Raw genomic sequence first — 23,338 nt, forward strand, 5'->3', positions numbered from 1 at the left:
AACTTCCGAATTTAAATATCATTTATCTTTATTATACGTATACAGCTTTCGTGTGTCGTCGAGGTGTTTCATAAATTCTCTAATTGAAATACCTTTGGTTCGGCATTTCACACCTTTCAACAATGTGGTAGTTTTTTTTGGATCTTTGTTGAGTTGAAATGATGGGTATAATGTGAAGATATTCGAGAAATTGAGTATTTGGGCATTTTCGATGTTTAAATCTATAGTTTAAAAATTATTTGTTGTAAAAAAAAAAAAAACATTAAAAGTTGCCTATCTCAAAAATTGAAGGAATAAAAATTACCCTTTAAATATTAAAAAAAAATTGGTACTGTTTTAAATGAGGGGAAAATATCCTTCCTAATAAAATAGTGAAATAATCTTTCGATCAGACTGGAACCAATCTTTCCTTAAATATTGATCTTGTCTTGATGTGAATCAAATCCTTCCCTCAATTTACCCCTTGCAATGATCTCCAGTTTTGTACAGAACTAAATCGGAAGAATTATGCAAAAATACCTCACAAGCTCAAAGTTCAGGTGCTAAAGTGCATTTTTTATTTTTGGCGAATTTTTAAAAATTAAATTTAGGCCAAAAATAAGAAGAAATTAAAATTTTACCAAAGTGACCTTGAAAACTGAAATTTGGTATTTTACTCTATTTTAGATCCCTGAAATTGGTTGGAAACAGTTTCGAACTGTTTTGGAGCCTCCAGCATATTTCATAAAATTGAAATTGCAACAAAATTTTACCCAATGAAGTTGAAGAGCTTGAATTTATTTCAAAACTCTAATTTCAAATTGCTGAGTCGATTGGATGTGGTTTCGAGCCATTCTGGAGCCTTCAAATTTTGTAGAAATTTAAATATTCAAAAGTCTTCTGAAGGTTCTAGAACTGCTCAAAACTGTTCGAAATCATTTTCAATCGATCCAGGAGATCAAAAATAGAATGCTCATCAAATTTTTTAATTCCCAAGTCAATTTGGTAACATTTTGATTTTTCCCCTGTTCGGTTCAAAGATTTTGAAAAAATTCACCAAAAATGTCTGAAATTTCAACTGGATGATGTATGTATTTCTACATGGTCTTTCGATTTAGCTGGGTCCGGATCAAAAAAAAATTGGCAGTTGGGATTGGGAAACTTCCATCCTGAGTATTTTTTTTTTGTTGGCAAATTAAGTATTTATTTTGAAATTGTAGTAGGTAAGGTAAGTATTAGGTATCTCATCCGAATTTTGGATACTTAATTTGTTTACAAATAAATAACTTATAAACTTATGCCATTAGTCTTCATCTTCTCAGAGTTGTACCTTACGTAATGTGGTCTATTCGCGTAATAATATCAGCCTTGAAAGAGCAATAAGGCTTCAAATGTACTTATAGTTGACGCGTTTTCTAATACCTATTGATGATTAGAAAGTAAGTCTGTAAGTACGAGTCAACATATGTGTTGAATGGTATTTTATAACTTTGTCCTTTTTCACTAATTACATTTTTGTCGTATGTACATTACATATATTATATTATCGTACAAATATGGTAGTTACAATTACAAAATATGTATAGCTAAGTATACATATGTGAGAGAACATCGATGAAAACGCGAAACATTACTGTACTCGTAGTGAATGCATTTTTGGTTACATTCGAAAAAATTCCTTTTTTGTTTAGAAAATAAAAAAATTTTCTTTGTGTGAGATGCCAGCATATGTCCCAAAATGTGTTTTTCTAGGGTTTTACGAATAAATTATCTCGAGACTGTTTTGAACAGATCAACTCGTTTGGTATGAAGTAGACTGAAAGGCAATTTTTGTCCTCAAAAACTTCAAAAAGAACATTAAAATCGTTTTTGAGAGCTTGAAATTCCCGGTCAAGCTGAATAGAAAGAGTATGTCCTGAAAACCATGCAACCAAAATTTTGGGCGCAGCTGGAGTTCATTTTTGGATATTTCATGAATTTTCAAAAATTCCAAAAAGCTAGCAGTGTTGCAATTTTTAAACTTTTTGGTAGAATATTTTTTGCTTAGTGAAACAGTAAAAAAAAATTACTTCGTTTCAGTCCTCTTATAAAAGGAAAACAACCACTTTTAAGCCTTTGACAATCTTTTAGCCGAAAAGTCCTACTTATTGCTAAAATTGGAAGTCTCGATTTTTGCAAAAAATTGATGAAAAAATCACTGTTTTCCAAACAAATGGAGAGTAGATACCCAAAAGTTTGGCTGCTTTGATAAAAATTTCCAAAATTTACCACGTTTTATTTTTCTGACAAAACTTGCGAAAAATATTACTTTTTTGCAAGTAGGTAATTATTGTCAAATTGTCTTGTTTATTGCTAAAAATGTGAAAGTATTCCTTACTTATTACAAAAAGTCTCGCTTTTTAGCAAAATTGCTGCAAGACCTTTCAAATTACTCAAAAGTCTTCTCTTTTTAATATTAATTGTAGAAATATTTGCATTTTGCCAGTTTATTGTCAAAAATTTCCTCTTTTTACCAAAATAGTCAAAAATTCTTGTTTATTGCCAAAGGTTGCTAAAAATTGAAATTTTTTTTTTGAAAAAAATCCCAAAAAGTTTCACTTTTTCCAAAAAAAATTTCCTTTGTGTCGTGTTTTTTTTTACCAGAAGTTCTTGAAAAGCTTTTTCTTTTGCTGAAATTGTCATTAAAAGACTAGCTTTCTTGCCAGAAATAGCAAAAGTTCTCATTTTGTTGTCCAAAATTCCCAAAAAATCTCCTTTTTTTAATCAAGAAATTGCAAAATAGTAAGTACAACTTTTTTTGTATTGTCAAAACTTCAGAAAAAGTGTCATTTTTTTGGTTTTACGTTATTTCCTATAGAAGACCCATGCTTTTTGCTAAGACGGAAAGGGATGATTTTTTTTGTTTTGCTCGTCTTTTCATTCATTTTTTTGGTTATTTTTTCAAGGTTTTTTGGTCTATAAAAAGTTACTTTTTTGGAGGAAAAATGTGAACTTCTTACCAATCTGAAAATATTAAAGTGTGAACGAGTAAAACAAATCATGAAATCACTTTTGAATGTTGATACGCTTCAATGATTTCAAATTCTCGAGAAAAAATAATTGAAAACCTGCCGAAGACTCCAGAATTGCTCTACAACCTTCAAGTATGCAACGACGGTAGGATGTGTTTATGTATTTAAACACACCACCCCTCCCCTCTAAAGATTTTAAATATTGAGAAATAAAATTTGATGGAATGCTAATTAACTCGAGAAAAAAAATTGGAAACCTGCTGAAGACTCCAGGATTTCTCTAAAGTCCTGGTTTTTGTAATGAGAGGGTTGAAATTAAATGATTATGTAAATTGTAAGTATTCTCGCTGTTTCAATTAAAGAAAAAATTTCATTAAAAAGTTGAAAATTTTCAATAATACATACTATTAGCTTTTTGAGATTTTCAAAAATTCACCAAAAATTTGAAAATGAACTTCTGCGTTTAAAAATTTTATTACAGAGTTTTTAGGGAATACTCCTTCTATCCGGTTTAGTAGTTTTTTTTGTCGAAATCAGAAGGTTTCAGTTCAAGTGGTTCCTTCCAATTTATTTTGACAAAAAAACCAATCGTTATAAGATGCTCTTGCAAAAAATTATCAGAAGTAAAAACACATTTAAAACTGAGAAAATGATTTTTTGACCATCTTCTAGGATTTGTACCCCCACTTCGCCGAGATCTGGACTTTTCAAAGTAGATTTTAAAGTCTTTATTGAGGTAAAAAAAATCGATGAAATTCGAGGCCATTTCTCCCCCCCCCCCCACCCGAGGTACCTAATACATATACATAAGTATCTTCACTTCATGCCGAATTTCAAGTCAATTGGTAGAAAAATGTTTGAAAGTCCTTACCTACTCCCTAGAAAACGCTTTCTTGTGGTACCACACAAATTTTAATTTTGGCATTTTTAATCATCAAAATTCAGACTTCTATAACAATATTTGAGGTTGCCAAAACAAAAATGTCGAAAAAAATGTAAAATTTGATGATGGTAATTCTTTTCCGCACTCTCGCTTACAAGAGAGCCTCGTCAACTCATCGTCACCTCCAATTTGGCTGAAATTTCATGTCACAAATACGCCAGAACCAAATTTTTAGCTGTCAAAAGTTGATTACAGCGCTTTCTGGAGCAATTACAGTGTGCTGGAGAAAAACTAATTTCTGCTGGAGGCTCTAGATCGTCTCGAAAATAGTCGCAATTGATTCGAGAGATCGGTCTTATGGTATAGGTGAAGTTTTGGACATTTTTCTTGAGAAATATAGGGTACAGTACTGGAATTTTTTAAAAACATGGAATATTCAACATTGTAAAAAAATACACTCGCGAACTCGTCACCTCGGATTCGCAATCTAACCTCCCTAATCGATTGAGAATATCGAACTTATGATAGGATTAAAATTTCAGCTGCTGAAGTTGATTATAGCGTCTTCTGGAGCGATTCCAGTGTGCTGGAGAAAAACTAATTTCTGCTAGAGGCTCCAGATCGTCTCAAAAATGGTCGCAATTGATTTGGGAGGTTGACTTTAGTATCCAAATCAAATTTCAGAGTTTAATCTCGTGGTTTATCATTTTTAGGAAAACCTTGCCATAAATGGGCCATAAATGGACAGTTTCAGTCATTTTCAAAAATTCGCCCAAATTCGAAAAATCAACTTCGGTGGCTGAAAACTTGCTTCTGAGGTGTAGGAGACATGAACTTTCAGTGAGTCAAATTTAAACCAAACCGAAGGTAACGAGTTGACGAGGTTCCCGTAATTGTCAGGGAAAGTCAATTTTTCAAGTGAATAACTGAAAGGACATTTTTAAAGGAGTTGTCTTTTTGAGGAAAAGAAAGAATGCAAAAATGGACCTCAAATAGCTAGAAAAATTAAAATATTGCTCAAAATATAATTTCAGATGCTTTCAGCTCCTTCATCAAATTTTTTAGGAGAAAATTGGGCCTTGAAAACAGTTCTTTTTGGTTATTCAAACCGAGACTATCGTTAAGCCTCAAAGCTCTAGTAACACTGTGAAGTGGGAACAATAATTTGAAATGTTGTAGATCTGCCCTTTGCTAGTTAATTCAAAAATTTTTCGCCATTTCTTGATTTTTTTTCTGCAATATAGAAACTTTATGAATATCGAAATATGATCAGATAATCAGGAAAGGATCCATTAAATTTCAAACTCTTTTTAGAATTTTTGGATTTTTTTAGAATAAGGTTAATTAACATCCCATTAAATTTTATTTCTGAATATTTGAAGTCTTGGGAGGGGAAAGGGGGAGGTGCTCAAATACATAAACACATCCTACTGTCGATTGTATACTTGAAGGTTGGACAACTCACAACTTATTTTGAAATTTATGGATTAAAAATCTATAAAAATTTGAAATCATTTCGCACCTTTTTTTTCCTCTAACCTCTAAAGTAATTACTTCGATTACATTTTCATTTAAATGTGAACTTTCTATCGAACACTTTTCGCACGATGGTTGGACTTTTTTCGCTATCTAACATAGGTATACCTTTACCTACCTATAGGTGTACTTGTGGAAGCAATTACAACATTAGATGCGAGTAATACCGTAGTAAAAATGGTCTCGTAAAAATGGCATAAATCAATATCTAATTAACACTTAAGTCTACAACTGGTTTAAATTATCGAGAACATGTCAATCTAAATGATATTTTACCGGCACGAATATCTTCGAGTACAAACGAAAAAAAAAAAAATCTCGACGATAAAAATACTAAAGAATTTTACGACTGGTGATTTCAAAACATGGTATCTTACTCTATCGATGATTTATAATGAGAATATGCGTATCGGATGCTAGTTACCAATCAATCTCGCGAGCAAATGAAAAATATTATTTTTTTTTCAAAAATTCTCCGAACCACGCCTCGCCGTACCTTACCTTCGATATGCATTATAAACTCGTAGAAATACAGATTATAAAATATAATATAAAACATTTTAAAAAAATAAAAAATTCTCCTCTATGAAAAACTTGCGAAAAAAAACAACATCAAAATACAACGTATAATATTATTTAATGATAACATGTCACCGTGAAAATATTCGCGAACAATAAAACACCACGGTATGTTATAGCCGTGAAAACCAATTACAGGTTTTTTTTCGTGTATACTTTTTTACTCACACAATGTGGCACACGTTCGAATGAATAAATAAACTAACACCGTCGACGACCAATAGAAACCTAGCTGCGATCAACAGGTCGACCAATCACCAACGAGCAATTAGTTTTACCTGCCAGGCAATCATGGACAGAAGAAATGAGTCTTAAATATCTTTAGCGCCTTCATTATAGCTGAAGGCTTTGTTTGAGGGAAACCGATATTGCTTGTTCGACTATTTTTGGCACTTTTCTGCCCATCAGCCGAATTTTTTTTACGCCGAGTAATATTTTTTTTTCGTGGTGATTGTCGCGTTTTCGCGGTTGTTTTTCTTGTCGCGTTTCGCGGGTTTCGAATTTGTATTTTTGCCGGACTTTGCGGTTGTGTGTGTTCGTTTTATTGCAAATGTGGATATCAATAATATGTGCATTTTGTGTATGCTGAAGGAGTAGCGTTGTGTAAGTTTTATTCAATTTTTTTAATAATTTGGGGTGTGATAGGATATTTTTAGGTATATTTTTGATGAAGTTTTTGAGAGGATTGAGGCAGAGAATGAGATGTTTGAATGAAGTTATGTCCTGTTGAGATTAGGTTTTGAGATCTGTGATTGTGATCGTGTTGAGTGATAATTATTACTTTTAAGGAAAGCTTAAGATTTCAGCTGGTTGGAATTTTTCTATCCTGATTGTGTGTTAAATCTGAAAAAATTGACTAAAATGAGTGATTGTGAAAAAAATTATGAAGTGATGTCAAGAAATGACGAAAATTCAATTTAAAAATGCATTCGAACTATGATATGAATTTTTAAAATCAAACCCAATTATATTTACCTAGGTACTGATTAATTTTTTGAATCAATAATTTTTACAAAAATAGACTTCAGTTCGCAGAACATTTGAAAATTTCTATACCCTGTTTTAAAATATTCCCATGTCTTTTTTCCTCTCTTAAAATTGTATTATTTGATCTGCAAAATTGCACAATAATGTGGTATTCGCAGGTATGAAAATGAAATTTTAGAAAATTGTATCGTTTGAAAATGTGTACCTACGAAGTACGAAACACCCTAGGGAATTTAAAGGCTTATCAGTTTAACTGTAGTAAGAAGGTTGTCGAAAAGTGAATCATCGCCTGAATAAATTCGTTCCATTAATTCTTCTGTGGCATTATAATGCGTCAAATGAAAAACATTATTTTATAAATATACCTACCTAAGAAAAAAAAATGATAGAATGTTCCAGTTTTGTTATCTGTTTTTTTTTCGCTCAATTTTTTAGTGTTTACTTATTTTTTTATTTTTTAGGTAGATGAGAATAAGTTGAAATACGAAAAGAGGGCTCGTTTTTTTTTTTTTTTTTTTGGTATAAGTCGAGTTCATCGCGTAAATTTTTAATATTAATTATAACTAATTAGTTTTTAATTTGAAGTTTCCGTTCCCTCGAGTTTAGCGGGTAAACTTGAAATTTTTAATTAATTTTTTTTTTAGGTATTTCTTTTTTCTTACCTTGGTAACTACCTGGTGCTTTGAAACAAAATTGATTTTTTTCCCTCAAATAAGTAACTAAGTATGCTGAAAAGTTTCTTAAGAGTTTAGGAAATCGGAGTAATATTTTTAAAAGTGAAAAAAGGTGTTATAGATTATTACCGATTAATATTATTTCTCACATAGGTACATACCTACTTGATGCATTTTACTTCGATTCCAAATATTTTTCACGAGGCCGATGCCTTCTTACTCTTGGATTTTCCCCAAAAAAATAGGCTTGTAAAATATACAAACAAGTAGGTATTTAGGTACGTAGAATCTCTTTTTTTTCATCATTTCCGCATATTCAGACTGTAAACTCCCCTCCAACCCTTTCCCGCCAGAGAGCATCTCAGAAAAATTAATTTGTATTTACTTGAATATATGAATACCCATACTTAATTGAAATATGACGGAAGGAAATTACTTTAACTGAGATGTGTGATTAATTTTGTTTTTTCCCAATTTGAAATCGGTACCCAACAGCAATTTTAATTTTTGATTGAAAGTTCCTCTCCTCCCCGCCTTGCAGAAATGACTTAAAATCTGGATTTTTAAATGCGAAATTAAAATTAAAACAGCGCATAGATAAACTTGAAATTCTTAGCTACCTATAGACTTTTCAAAAATAAGGAGTCTGAATTTTTTTAAGCATGAAAAATATGTCATGTTTCACATGGTTTTTTTTTATGTCATGTTTCACATGGGTTTTTTTCCCTCTTGCAAAAATTTCATTGAAAGGGAAATTTTAAGGTTATAAAAGTAATGAATTCAGTGCAAATTTCAAGAAAAAGTAGCAAAATAATTTTAAAAAAATTGAAGACGTGAAAATATGTTTCTGAAAGAATTGGATACTTACTCACATACTTATTAGTAGGTATAAATATAAAAATAATTCGTTTTTTTTATGATACTTATTAGTAGGTATAAATATAAAAATAATTCGTTTTTTTTATGATTTCAAATTTTTTCAGTTATAGACCTTGTAGAGAGGAATGGTGGTCGCTGATTTGAGATGATTCTGAAAATAATTTTGAAATTTTTCAGTAACCTTCATGTCGTCTGTAAAGTATGAGCTGACAAAAAATTTTATTTCATAAAAATATTTCTCAATGCATTCTTCATTTTTATGTCAATTTTCAATATTCTTCGAATGACAGAACCTTCCTAAACGATGAAAAAAATGTGTTTATATATGTACTTTTTACAGAATTTTCCTCTCTCTAGGGAGGGCTTCATTAGATTGATTTTTTTTTCATCGTTGTTTGGATTTATCGAGTCAAATTACTTCTAATTTTCACCCTTTTCGAGATTATACAGCAGAATTTTCAATATTTTTTTTATCTAATCCTTCTTAAAATTCAAAACTTTTATTGAAAAATGAAGTCAAAAAAAATTCACTAGAAAATGAGTAAAATGAGCGCCAAAATGGCGCAAGTATTGTATTTCTGGACAGTTCAACTCGTGTTCTCGACTTTACAAAAAGGTTTTATTTTACTTTTTTTTTAAATTTTTTGTAAAGTTTTTAATTTCCCACCCAGAAACTGGGTTTAATAAAAACCACATTTCGGCGATTCCCACCAAAATTTAGAATTTTGAAAAGGAAATTTTGAGCTGAAAATGGCGAATTAGTCTCATTTTTATGGCTTTAGAAATCTATCAAATATAGCCTATAAAATTGGATTTTTAAATTCAAAATTATAAATTTTTCTATGCATGATAGCTAAATGTAAAGTTGGATCGAGTTTGATCGATTACTCACTTTTTTTTGTTTGCTCACAAGTTTAATCTTGGTTTTAAAATCTTCTCTTTAGCTCCTTCGTGAGAATAGTCGGAGAGGGAGAGGAGGGGCAATGGCATGGGTTCGGAAGATTGGAGCTGTGTCTTTTTATTTTCGTTCTAAGGTCATTACCTACACTTTTTTAATTTAAAAAATAGCACCGTTTAAAAAATTGCTACCTAATAATGAAAAAGTCTCGAATTTTTTTCTTCAATTCTTATGTCCAAAATATCAATTTTCACCCTCGAAATGTTGGATAATGCGTTTTTTGGTCTCTAAACATGGCCTTTACAGGTGTGAAAATGAGGTTTATCAAAATTTGAATTTTCGTTATCCAGGAAACGTTGAGAAATTCCCTCAAAAATCATTCAACAGTTGAAAAAAATGTCCCCTCGTTCACTCAAACTGATTTTTTTTGTGTTTTCTGTTTTGAAAGTTATAAATTTTGGATCAGAAAATTCACCATTTTTTTTTTTTTTCAGAAAAGTGTAAAAATTCAATTTACTTATTTACTTGAATTTTAATTTCAACTTTCAAGTACCTACCTACTTGAAGTAAAGATCTTTCTGAGCCTTGAAGTTTGAATTTTTAACGAATTTTACTCTCGTTGGTTTCACTCAGACCAAAGAAATGGGAGCACTTCGAGTTGAGCCATACTGAAGCTTTGCAACGAGATGCTTTTTGTTTGTGTAAGTCTGAATATCCAAAAAAAAAAGTTTAAGAATATGTTGATAAAAGAATAAAAAATTACTTACAAATATATTTAAGAATAATTTCCAAAAATTTTGATTTCAGAAAAAGTTGAAGTATTGAGGAATAATTTTTGTGGTATCAAAAAAATGCATTTTGCGATTTATAAAAATTGTCCTGTTGATTCTGTGCCTTCGCCTTTGCCTTTTTTTTTGACTGATTAAGTTTGAGCTGGGCCTACGTGGTTGGAGGGTGCTTTACATTAGACCTTGGAATTCTCACAGGCGCCCAGCATGTTGATATGTCCCGAGAGACCATTAGATCAGGGCCCATTATGAGCGATTTGAACAAAATTTCAACAAACTTTTTCAAAACACTCGATTTTTATTATAATTTTTTAAAATTTTAATTCAATTTGTACTGTTTTGATGAGAAGGGGAAGGGAGGGGAGGGGGTGAATATTCATTAAGGTTTTATCAACTTATGCACCGGAGCCCATGCTGACTCTGGCTGATCACGAGTTTGAGTTTGAAATTTGAATTTTCAATGCGAAGTGAAGTGAGTTGATATCAAGTAAAGTGGAAACTCGAGTTATGAATTCATGAGTGACAGGAGGACCACAAGAATTATTACGAGTGTAGAAATTTGCAAAAAAAATGTCCGTAAAATGCTCAAAATATGCACCTTTAATATTATCAAAATCTGTCAAATTCGCGTAATATTATTATGAGGATTTTCTGAATTTTTTTTTCAAATAGGATTGATGACACTGAAGTGATTTTTTTTTTATTTTTAGAAATTGAATGAACTTTTCATTAATTATTAGAAAATACCTATAAAAACACTAGTAATTTTGTATATCAGTTTCACATTCATAATAAGTTTGCCATATTTCTACTGAAAAATAGACAGAAATGTAGGAGTAATGTCTCCTGTTCGAGGAAAGTTTTAAATCTTGGATATGTTTTTTGCTGTAAAAATTTTTCAGAAATTGATGATTTTTTTCAACATTTTTAAAAGTTTGACAAAATGTCTAGAATTTATGGTGATTTTTCCAAGGTTTCGAGGGTCTGATATTAAAACAATCGATTTTTTCGTTTTGACCAAAATGTCAGAAAAACGTAATTTTTTTAGTCTTTAAAAATCTGACATAATGTCAAGAATTGATCAAATTTTTTTTCGTTTTCAAAAGTCAGCCAAAAAAATTCTGATGTTTTTGTAGTTTTCAAGTCTGTCATGATATCAAGAATTCATCACAATTTTTTCCAAGTTCTTTCAAGTCGGACAAAAAATTTTTCAATGTTTCTGAAACTGACCCAATTGTTTTCCAAGTTATTAAACGTCTGACATAATATTATTAGGAACTAACTCACTATCAGTTAAATTTTTTTCCAAGGTTTCAAAATGAAGTGTAATGATCTAACGAACTCGAAACTTTTCTCCCTTTAGGGGTTTTGATGCTCTAAACACTTGTATAGTTTCATTTTTGGCAGCTGTCTTTGGAATAACATGATTGACCTTTCGTATTGATTTCAAAAACGACTCAAATTGATTTTTTTTTCGATCTGTTACAACTACATACATACTTAATATGATACTTGGGCACTTTTTTGAGATTGATAAGCTGGTGATTCACGTTTAAAAATTGCATTGCTCTGGAGTTTGGTTCATTTTTTGAGAAGTTGCTATAATACCTAATTGCAGCTGTGCCCAAATTCAATTTTTTATGGATGGTTTTAACTTTGACCCTTTCCTTCAGAATTTGCTCGTTCTAGCTGTGGTGTTTTTAATCCAAATTTAATTTTTATTGCAAAAACCTCGATTCAAAATACGAAAAAATACTCGATAAAGTTCTCGAAAATAGGAGCCAAATTTGAACGAACCGAATCACAAAAATGACAAGTGTTTAACGACGCTTTAAAATACTGTTTACACAACATCATACAGTAAGGTAATACTTACATTAATCATTGTTCTATTGTTCGCCCGAAGATCTGATAAAAGCTTCGCGACAGCGGCTATTCTTTTCGAATTATACACAGGTAGTAGTACTCACATGTACCTCTCTCTCCACCCAGTAATACCTCATCTACCTATACCTATATAGCTTAAGATACACGGTATGTCGTTATCTCATACCTAGAAATACATATCGAAGGGAAGGTGTATTATTATAAATGCAAATTAACACACGGTAGATGTATCGCCGCTTCGTCTACCAATATTAAAAGCCGAGATGCTCATGAGGTTTAGGCAGCATATACATACGTACGAGTAGATATATGTAACACTTTGTAAACTTTATACGGATTATCTGCCGTTATCTAATGGTCGTTCGCATCTCGGTCTGTTTTAAATGAACTCCTTTTTTTTTTTTTACGTATTCTTCTTCTTCTTCTTCTTCCTCCTCATCCTCTGCATTTAGAAGGTACCTACATATAAATACTCGTACGTAGATATAGTAGTATGTATAAGGTATAATTTAAAAATATGATAACTGATGTTGGTGTGTGTTGGACATTGCTTTAGAGTTTCGATTCTCAATCGATGATAAAAATTTTGTAGAAAAAAATCAGTGAGATGAATTTTTATACGAGTTGAGGTATTTTTGAAGGAAAAAAATGATAATAATTAGGTACATACGTATAAGGTTAATTTATATAATACGACGAGCGAGACTATCAAGTGCAATTATTACAGGTATGCGTGACAATAGACTTGAAAATATGTACTCATTCCTAGCATTTTTCTGTACCATTTGCGAGTGATGGTTGTATACTATTGTAGAAGCCACCCTAGTTCACGGTGCTGAAATTAATTGTCGGTAATTACTTATTTTATTCTTCGATTGAGATCGCGTGACTGTCTCACACACACACACACACACACACTTGTCCTCGTACAATCTTCGACTTCTGTGGAGACAAAAATTGTACCCACTTTTAAAATAAAACAGTCTCTTTTTTCGAGTAAAATGTAATCACAGGGTTTCAACTCGAAAACGTAAATTCATTTTGAGGTAAAAAGTACCATAGACCAGCGCCTGTGTTGTCTTTTGACCTTAATTATTAGCCGCGTTCACACTTCGAGTGCAGGTTGTTCTCGAAAAGACTTGGAAACCCCGTTGTGCTCCTTTATTTATAATGGATCGCTTGTGTGTGATTTTTATTTGAATTTAATGACACTGTAATTTACAGAGAATTTAATGTGTGCTCGGTACCATCTATACCTGTACACTATTCGTGTCTATTTTCGACGTAAAGGACACAGGTAAAAAGTAAATACTTAGGTTGTTTGTGTAATAGGTAAAAATACCTACTACTATGGATCTTCTCATTGGTGTGTACTTCTGGGTCTTTTATTAGGTAATTATACGTATCAAGTTGAAATATAATTGAATGAAGATGAAAATACCCTACATACTTTTTAATTCGAGTCCCTTATTTTTGGTTCTCGTTTTGGGTGTTGGGTATTTTATATCGAAGAGTAGACCAGCAGCAAATCATCATCTGTCTACAAATAGGCCAAAGTATAATCGTATATTTGATTATATTTTTAATTACTCTAAAAAATATGAACTACTAAATAGAAACTAGACAGCTGAGCAAAGCTTAGCTGCAAAGTGTGCGTAGCTAGCTGCCTTTTCTACAGCTATAACCGTTATTACATCTAGGTAGTGCATAAGTGAATCAACCATGTCACAGTAATGAGAATTTTTGAAACTCTCACTGCTTCAAAATAATAATTGTTTTTCAGTGTTTTCATATTTTCCAAATTACAATAGGTATTTCAGAATAATTTATAAGCTTGTATTGCTTCTAAATTAAGAAATTTCTAGTTGTTTTTCATAGTTTGCATTGTTTTAAAATTTACAAAATTTCAAATCAATTTCCCGAATTCCTCATCGCTACAATTTCATAAAGTTTTCAATAAATTTTCAGAATTTTGCATTGCTGCTGAGTTAGGAAATTTGCAATCAATTTTTAGAATTCACATTGCCTCTAAATAGTCAAATTTTGAATAATTTTTCAGAATTCTTATTGTCTTTAAATTAAAAACTTTCAAATTCAATTTTCAAGTTCATATTGTCCACAAATTGTAAAACGTTTACTCAATTTTTGGAATTTACATTGCCTCCAATTTTTCAGAATTCTCATCTTCTTCATAAATATTACAATACTTATTTCATATAATTTTCAAGTTCACATTATCTGCAACTTACAGAACTTTTAATCAATTTTTGGAATTCTCAGCGTCTCTAAATACAAATTTTCATATTATTTTTTTTAGAATTTCCATTGTCTTCAAATTTATAAATTTTCAACCCAATTTTCAGAACTTGCTTTTTATTCTAAATTGAGAATTAAATCTTATAAAATATGTTAAGAATTTGAATTGCCTCTAAATTACACGAAAAAAAATATGGGTAATTTTTACAAAAAAATTTAACTAAATACTGGTATTTAGCACAATTAAGTACCAGATCCCATTCAATAATTTTTACTGTAATCGTATAGTAAAAATTATCATTTTAATAAATTTTGCTATAGGTACCAATAGTAAAAATCATTTTGTTTTAATAATTTTTACTAAATCATGATAATAAAAATTACATGTTTCAATTGTACAAAAATTAGTTTAATTACTCATTTTGAAGTAATTTTTAAATTATAAGTAAAAAGTTAAAAATTATTCGTGTCAAGGTAATTCTTACTATACTTATGGCTATTGGTAGACAAAAAATTAATGAAATGAATTTTTAGTTAGCAAATGATATCATAATTCATAACTCAATTTCAGCATTATTTTTGCCCCATTATCATGTACTACATAGGTAACTCCAAAGCATTTACCTATCCAATTTTCCTACGAAAAATCTGTCACCTACCTACTTACCTCGCGGGGATTCGAACCTGGGTCCCTAAATTTCCTATTCCTGCCTACATGCCCTAACCACTCAGCCACGAATTCACTACGAGGGTTAGGGCATTAAAATAATATATTTGTTTGGTAAACGCCCCACCAAACCACTTCCACTTGGAATTTACAGCTAACAGACCGGGGGTGTAACAGGGTACAATGAAACACAGCTGGTGATGGAATAGACTGGGGGTATAGCAGGGTACAATGAGCGGCAGGTGTTCTACAAGTCCCCTTTTCCCTTTTTTAGGATTTAATGCATTAAAATAATGAACTAAAATTGCAATTACTCAGCAATTACCCATCCGAATTGAATGAAAATAAATCTATACCCTCCGCCTTAATGATTCTCAAATGGTGTCCAATAGGTACGAAAAATGGTTGGATAGCTTAAGAGAACATTCATTGTAATTGAAATTTCAATTTCTCAAAGCGAAACCAATAATGTGCTACGCACACTAAAAATATACCTACCTATGGTTGAAAAAATGCAGATGAGTCCAGAATATGCCGAACTACTTGTTGAAGAAAAAAATAATTAGAATGAAAAAATTTTAATTCGTCTGAAAAATGAATTTCCGAATAAATGTTTGTTGAGTTTGAAAAAATTCGAAACAAATACGTTATATAGAGGAATATAATATGTATAAAATATGCGTAAGACGAGAGCGAAAACTATTAATAAAACATTCTTATAGCTCAGCAATGGTCGTATCCACCCCCCTCTTGATACGTTTCAGGTATATAATTAACAGGTAAGCTTACCAGTGTGCACGTTTATTACCACCGTCTTAACTGCGGCAGGACCCGAATTACGCGGATAACACAAAAACCAATTACTCTTAGACAACTACAACCAGTTAAATTATTAGTTCGAGCATGGGCTTAAGTCTGTGAGACGTGAAAGTATTCGTGGAATGTATTTAACTATGGTACTCATCGGTGTGTGTGCTGTATAACGCGCTTATTGGATTTCTTGTCTTGTGCCTTGTGCCCCTTCATCATTGCCTTATTCTGTATGATTATTTCTATACTCTCATCGTCGTGTACGAAATGGAAATTTTAAAACAATACCCGAGATCACGCGCCAACCAGCTAGATACTTACGCGTATAGCCAGCGTGCGAGGTCTTAATTAGTGGCGTGATGTTATATAGGTATACTTGCTGCGATGAAATTTTTATTAAGCAGAGATTTAGGTATATGTATACTGAAGTGTGTAAGCGTAACCTTAGTAGTGATTAAATGATTAATAACAGGATACGATCATGTTTGCTTGATTGCAGAATTACGCGACGATCGAGTATAAGACACCGAGCAGCGAAGATTTATTCATTTTTTCAAACACGTTATTATGACGTTTCGCTGTATGCCAGCCTTTCAGCCAATAACGTCTTCAGATTGTTCGTCCTCTTGGGTAAGTGTTGGATTTTGCTAATTTCACCATAGTTATTGGGGGTGTGGGTTGATGAGTAGATGATCTGATTTGTAAACTGGAATCAGTACATTGTGAATGGTGTTTTCATCAGTATTATTTTATTAAATTTGCTAGCAAAATGATGAATTTTTCACCTTAATTATTTATGAGAAATACTCTCGAATTTGTCAATTAACATAGAGTGCCAAGGAGCAATTTTATGAGAATCTTCTCGAAAAGGAATATTTCCTCCCATGGGAGAATTCTGGCCCCAAAATGAGAATATTTCCAAATTATCTTGTTCACAAAAATGCGTACCTTTGGCATCTCAAAATGCATTTCTGGTAACACTGATTTTAAACATACTTATTGTCATTTTTGAGAAGATATCCATGTCGTCCGTTCTTACCTAGGTACTTATATGCCAACGTTTTCTGATCAAAATGGCAACTTTGGACTATTTTTTCAAGCAATTGATGGTCTGGATTGAAAAAATTACCCCCTCCCCCCTCCGATACCTACCAAGAATGCATTGAAATGACTCAAATAAGGTAAAGTCTCAATTATGGGTCAATTTTCAATGTGATCTGTGGCACAGACCAATAATTTTTAAGTTACACAACCTTCATTTTTTTTTTTTTTGGTACCACACTCCTCTATTTGTAAATATTTGGCCAAAGTCGATAGTGGGGATGCAGCTGGCAAAAAACGTGATTCTTATCAGATGTGATTTTCTATCATCAAAATTTGCAAATGTGAGATTTTTATAGTTATGTTTTGTTAACATTTTTATAGAAAAAATGAAGATCCGAGATTGAAACCAAATACGTACAATTAATAATGTTCCATTAAACACATTTTCGTAACAAAAATTATCGTTTGGACAATTTTCATCATTTCCGCCAACTTTCGAAAGTAAATTTTTTAATAAAATTTTTTGTAAAATTTTGAGTTTTTTTCATTTTTTTGAAATTTTTATAAGCTAGAATAGTGTTTTAAGTAGTTAAGAACTGATAATTTATAAAAATTACAAATTTTTTTTCAAAATTTTTGACCCATAATTGAGTGCACTTTTTTTTTACAAAAATGAGTGCAGGATGAAAGTATACCAAACAAATCGGCAGAATGCAATAAAGCGAACAGTAACATTGATGAAAATTGAAAAAAAATTGTACTCAATTATGGGTCAACCTGAGTTTTTTTTCTCTCAAAAACTTTTTTGTTTATTGTCAAAAATCATTCGGATCACTTTTAATTACTTTTTTTTCTAAAATACAACGTATTTATCCTCAAGGGCTGCAAAATAATCACTGACCCATTTTAGAGGACAGGGATCTCTAAATCGGGTCAAAATACCCTTCAGAAAAATGCTTTTTTAAATACCTATGTTCCCATTGTATAAAATGGTATACCCAAATGACATAGGTACATATCCAACTGCTTAGTCCATTATTTCTAAAAACGTATGAACTGGGGCTCATTGAAAAAAAGTGACCCATAATTGAGACTTTACCTTAAGCATTGAAATTGATTTTATAAGCAGTTCTGGAGCATCTGTTAGATTTCTTGATTCTCCTTCGCTTCATCAATAATTTTTTCCATCAAAAACATCAACCTCACAAACCAAATCTAACCCCCCCCCCCTACGGGTGTAATAATCGTGTAATTATAAACACCCCCCCCCCCCCAAAAAAAAAAAAGTTTCGTTGAAATTCATTCGTCATACGAGTATTTAAATTCACCTAGTTTATACTTCCTCGATCATGAATCATGACTCTTCGCTTCATTTGAGCGCAGTTTTCTCTAAAAAGAGTTTCCTATGATTAGGTTTAGGTACTTGATACGAATTCTTAGGAATTGAGTTTTATCAGAGACGTATACAAAAACTATAACAAAAACTTAAAAATACAGAAAATTGACTGGATACTGCAGAAAGGCTTAGAATACTGCGTTAGCTAGTTATCTAATTCGAAATCAAAAATAGATATTTCCACCCGAATTTGATGTGTTTTGATAGATGTATACATTGATGGGCTAGATCTGAATTTTCCTTAATTCAAGAAATTCTGATTCAAATAAGTATGTGAACTAAGAAAAGAAAATAATGAAGAGAGATTTATAAAAGTGGTCATAATCTCATTTTTTTTTTTGAAACCCCAGAGAATTTGCCGGGAAGTTACAAAATTTTCAAATAATCTAATTGGCTGTGTGTTCCTTTTAAAAATGCAATGATGACGAAATATCGAAATTGCATTTCGTTCCTCCACAATTGCTTCTGGAACCGCAAAATTTTATACTTTTTTTCCCAAAAACTGTGATATTTCCCTCATTTTTTCCACTTTTTAAAATTTAAATAAAAAATTGCACATAAAACACATTTTTTTTTTTTAAAAGACTGATAAAACATTTGTGTAGGTATGCTAAACTGAAAAATAAAAAGAAAGGTAAGAAACAACCCATTACTTAAAGGAAAAAAAAAATGGAAAAACTTTCAAATTTTCCAACATTTATCCTTTTTTTTTCAACACTTCTTAGATCAAGTTGGATCCAATCACATCAAAAAAAAACATCGTACATATCATCAAAATAGATCATTTTACATTACGTTTGAGCTGATCGATGAAAAAAGATTGATGTGATCTTGAGTACAATATCAAAGAACATTTTACCAATTTCGATCTTTTCATATCAAATCTGATCAAATTAGAATAGATGAAAGTGATCTAATTCTATCAAATCAACTAATCTAACCTAACCTAACCTAAAAAAGATGAGAAAAATTCGAATTATATCAAATAATATCAAAGGAACGGTGTATCAAATTTGATCAGATTGACAAACAAAGATGTAGAAGATGAAAAAAAAACGATCAAAGATATTTTTGCATCATATTTGAGCGAATTGATGTAAAAAGATGCAGAGATATCGAAATTTTCTCTTATCAAAAAAAATGTATAAAATGTGATTTTTTGCATCAAATTGATGAAAGGAGATGCTAGAAGATCAAATGATGTTTAATTATATCGAAAAAACGTTGCTTAGGTACCTACCTAAAATTTGATCTGATTGAGGATCAAAAATCTAAAAAGATCAAAAAATCAGGTTTTATATCATGTTTTTTTTGTTAAAAAAAAAAAAATGATTGCACCTAATTCTTCTACATACCATCTCCTTTTGCCAATTATGTACTTCAAAGAGCCCTGAAAGATAAAATAGTGAAATTCGCTGTCTCTCCAAATTTGGCGAAACTCAACCAAAAGGTTAGTTTTTATGTAAAACCATCTTAAAAAATCGTATGATTTCACCCCCCCCCCCCCCCTCCAACCTTAAAAATTCAGTATTTTCTACCTCTGGAAGTGGTGGCCTAAAAATGTGAAAATTTTGAAAGAAAATAGTCGGGCAAATGTGTACCTAATATGTGGAATTTTTTTGGAAAAAAATTCCATGTATACAGTTTGGTGGTGGAGGGGGCGGGGAGGGGAATTGAAAATTTTAAAAATACGTACACAAAATGGGACAAAAAATGAAGAGAGGACCCTTCACGAAATTTTTCCAATGATAATAAGTGAACCTAATGTGTCTTTGATATGATTATTGGATCCAAAATTTAATCTTTTCGCAACTCCTTTCATCAATTTGATCAAATCTAATGCTAATGTACAAAGATGATCAAATTTGGTAAAGTTGGGTGAAAATTCATCAAACTGATCATCTACTAATTTAATGAACTTTGATGATTCAATTTCATCACAATACATCAAATTTGATCAAATTAATGGTTTTGATTCAAATTCAATCCATTTTTGGTTGTGTTCGCGAGGTGTTTAGAAAATCGCAAAAAGTGTAAATTTTTTCTAGCTCAAAAGTACGTGCAAAAAAGTAATTTTCATTGGACCAGATTTTAGAAATTTTTAGGGGGGGGGGAATGTCTTTATTAGATGAGATTTTTTTGAAAATCTTTATGACGTAAAATAATAATTCAAAACTGATCTAAAGTCAAGGAAATTGAGTTTTAAAAAAGCAGGAAATCAAAACGTTGGAGTGAATAGGTACTCAAGACGTCAAAGTCGCATAAGCATAATAAATGCAGAAAATTCTGTAAAAACCGATCGAAGTCAAATAATTACATATTAAAACATAGATTTTTTTTAAAGCGTTAAAGGTTCTTGAATGTTATTAAATTTGTGTAAAAATTGGTCATACTGTATTTTCATATTACCTATTTCAATTTTTTTCAAAATAGGTGGGAGAAGGGTTGTATGGAAAAAAGTTCTGGCAGAGAATCCTTAAAAACCTAACAAATGATGCGTTACACGTCACAAGATGGGTAGGATTGAAAAAATGGGCCCATATACCTACGTACATATTAATTGAACTCATCGCCTTCGAGTTGAATAACGTGCCATTTCATTTTTAATTTTTCTTCTTCTTCTTCTTTTTTTGAATTTTGATTGAAAGTGAAAGTCTTTGTACTCACCCATGGGGTGAAGTAGAGATCCTATTTTAAAATTAGTTTTTTGCAAAAAAGATGAAAGGGCTGAGTCGCTGTAATTTCCATGGTAATTTCTTCAAATTTTTGAATGGTTGATTTCAGCTTTTATGTGGCTTATGACGATCCCCATCCCCCTCTCTGGAAAACAGAGACAAAAATGATGGCAGTAACTCAACTGGACCGTTGAAAAAAACTTGTGAAAAAAATAGAGCGAAATTGCGGATGACCTGATTTCATTTTTGGTTCGAGATAAATTGATACAAATAAGTTCACTTTTTTGAAAAAAAAAAAAAAAAAATTGGCCACAAATGTTTGGATTTAAAATACCACATTGAATTGTGAAATTTTATAATTTGCGTAAAACGTAGAATCGTATAGACAAACTATGGGTTACATCTTTATAAAAATGCCCTCAAGGCACCAATAAGTACTATGTACTTACTCGAATAACACCAAACTAAAAATAAATAAAAATAATCCTCACGTCCCGACACATCCACCTAATTACCTTTCTATCACCTGGTATCACCTGCTAACCATCTCTTTATATCGCATCGATATTCGCACTAATCAAATTACCCATCTTTATATACGCGAGGCCAAAGAACTAGGTGTACATGCACCTGAAAAACAATAACAAACTGTACCTACTATATAAATGCCTGGTGGTCATTAACCATGCTGCTTTAGCACACGAGATCATGATTAATCGTCTCACCAAAATAATGTTACCACCCAAACAAAATCTAAATGTAACATCATCGCGCATCGCGAGCTTATACCAAAGAGAACTCTGCAGCATTCGTGTTAGAAAAATTTAAAAATTACTATAGGTATCTCAACTCGTACACTTAGATATACGTATATGTAAAATAAAATATAAAATAAAACCACTATATAACCCAAGACTCGTATAAGTTTAACCCCTGCAATTAATCGGACTTTTTTTTTATCATCATATCCAAATACCAGTGTAACCGGGTACATTACGATTTTATCTCATTTGTAAGATTAATAGTGAAGAAACACTACAAAATCCCGCCCAATTTGGATGAAACCGTCGTTAGATCTTCAGATTACTAATTACTGGTATTAACAGATGAAAAGATATCATCTTCGGAGAAAATTTTTATACCGTGATATTTAAACTTGGTAAAAAAATTACAACGTTGGGAAATAAGTTCAAGTTGCGGGATTGGCTGCACTGTCGAGTAGCCATTTTTTCGATAAATTTTTCTCTATTGCTAGGTAGGTGTGGTTTGAAAATTTATATCAATTTTTTCTCTAGGTTGCAAATTGTAAGGAGAAAGATGCTGTGAAAGTTCTGATCAACATGGAACGAATTCTTGCCCCATGTTCCCTTTTTCAAATCTCACTCTCTCGTATATGCAAAAATTTAGGTCAATCTAACAGGTTGATTTGTTAATTCCATCGACCATCGAGTTGAATTCATTATAATGTGCTTGTTTCTGAAAAAATCTACGTAAAAAATTTGGTAGGGATTGGCCACATTATCATCGATTGGTGTAAACGTGAAGTTCGAGCATATCGAACGCCTACCCAGTGAAAAAAAAACTACATAAAACCCATATTACGCCACTTATCATAATTTAGGATTCTTAGTATAGGTAATGACTATTGTTGCAAAACTGCGGTATTCCTGCATCGTCGTTTCATCACTTACGAGATACATTAGTTAAATGATGCGCGAATTCAAGGTAAATAATTGCAAGGTTTTTTTTTTACTGAGCCCACAATCAAATTTTACCTGCCAATTCGAAGGTTAAATAATTTTTGGCGAATATCATGCGAAAACATTAGGCACGATAGGTCTCTCATACGTACTTTTATCTCTCCTTCTATGCTTGGCCAAGAATAAAAATTTCCTATTAATCTATAACAAAACAATGTAGGTACAAACACGAAGCGACGATGAAGAGAAACCGAGACTGTAATTTTGCCAAAGTGGTGATTATTCGTAAACGCGCGAGTGCGACTTGCTGCGGCTGCTTTTTGAAAACTTACTTCCTTTTGGGATTTTGTCGGAGTAACGACGACGAATAGATAGATACACAGGACGGTGCTTTATGAAACGAGAAGGTGGAGGTATAAACGAAATAACCCCTCTAATTATAGGACCACGTTTGGTACTTTGAAATAAAACGCCCATTCAGTTTAACTTGCATGGTGTTGGTGGCGCCTATTTGTAAAAATGACCATTTAATCGAATTATCGTCATATCAAACATAGGCTCGAAAAATATCAGTCGTGGGAAATTATGGTTATCGTGATCGTCGTGCGGTTTTTTTTCTTTTACCTTCTGAGTATCCACGTGTTTTTCCAGCAATTCTCGCGGTCTCGTGGTGAAAGTTTTTCAGTGAA

The 23,338-nt window shown here is 31.7% G+C and overlaps 1 protein-coding gene across 4 annotated transcripts in view; it reads left to right on the plus strand.

Moving 5' to 3' along the window:
* The window catches only part of TfAP-2 (transcription factor AP-2), a 245,737-nt gene that overhangs the window by 77,466 nt on the left and 144,933 nt on the right, over positions 1-23,338 (plus strand). For 3 of the 4 annotated variants that reach the window (XM_065355284.1, XM_065355285.1, XM_065355283.1), the window contains one exon: positions 16,334-16,464. In XM_065355284.1, coding sequence (XP_065211356.1) covers positions 16,402-16,464 — 63 coding nt within the window. In that variant the 5' untranslated portion in view covers positions 16,334-16,401. Of the gene's footprint in view, positions 1-6,314; positions 6,592-16,333; positions 16,465-23,338 lie in introns of those variants that run through there. The other variant, XM_065355282.1, reaches the window with a different exon arrangement.

This window comes from Planococcus citri, chromosome 3, assembly GCF_950023065.1.
Source record: "Planococcus citri chromosome 3, ihPlaCitr1.1, whole genome shotgun sequence".
NCBI lineage: Eukaryota > Metazoa > Arthropoda > Insecta > Hemiptera > Pseudococcidae > Planococcus > Planococcus citri.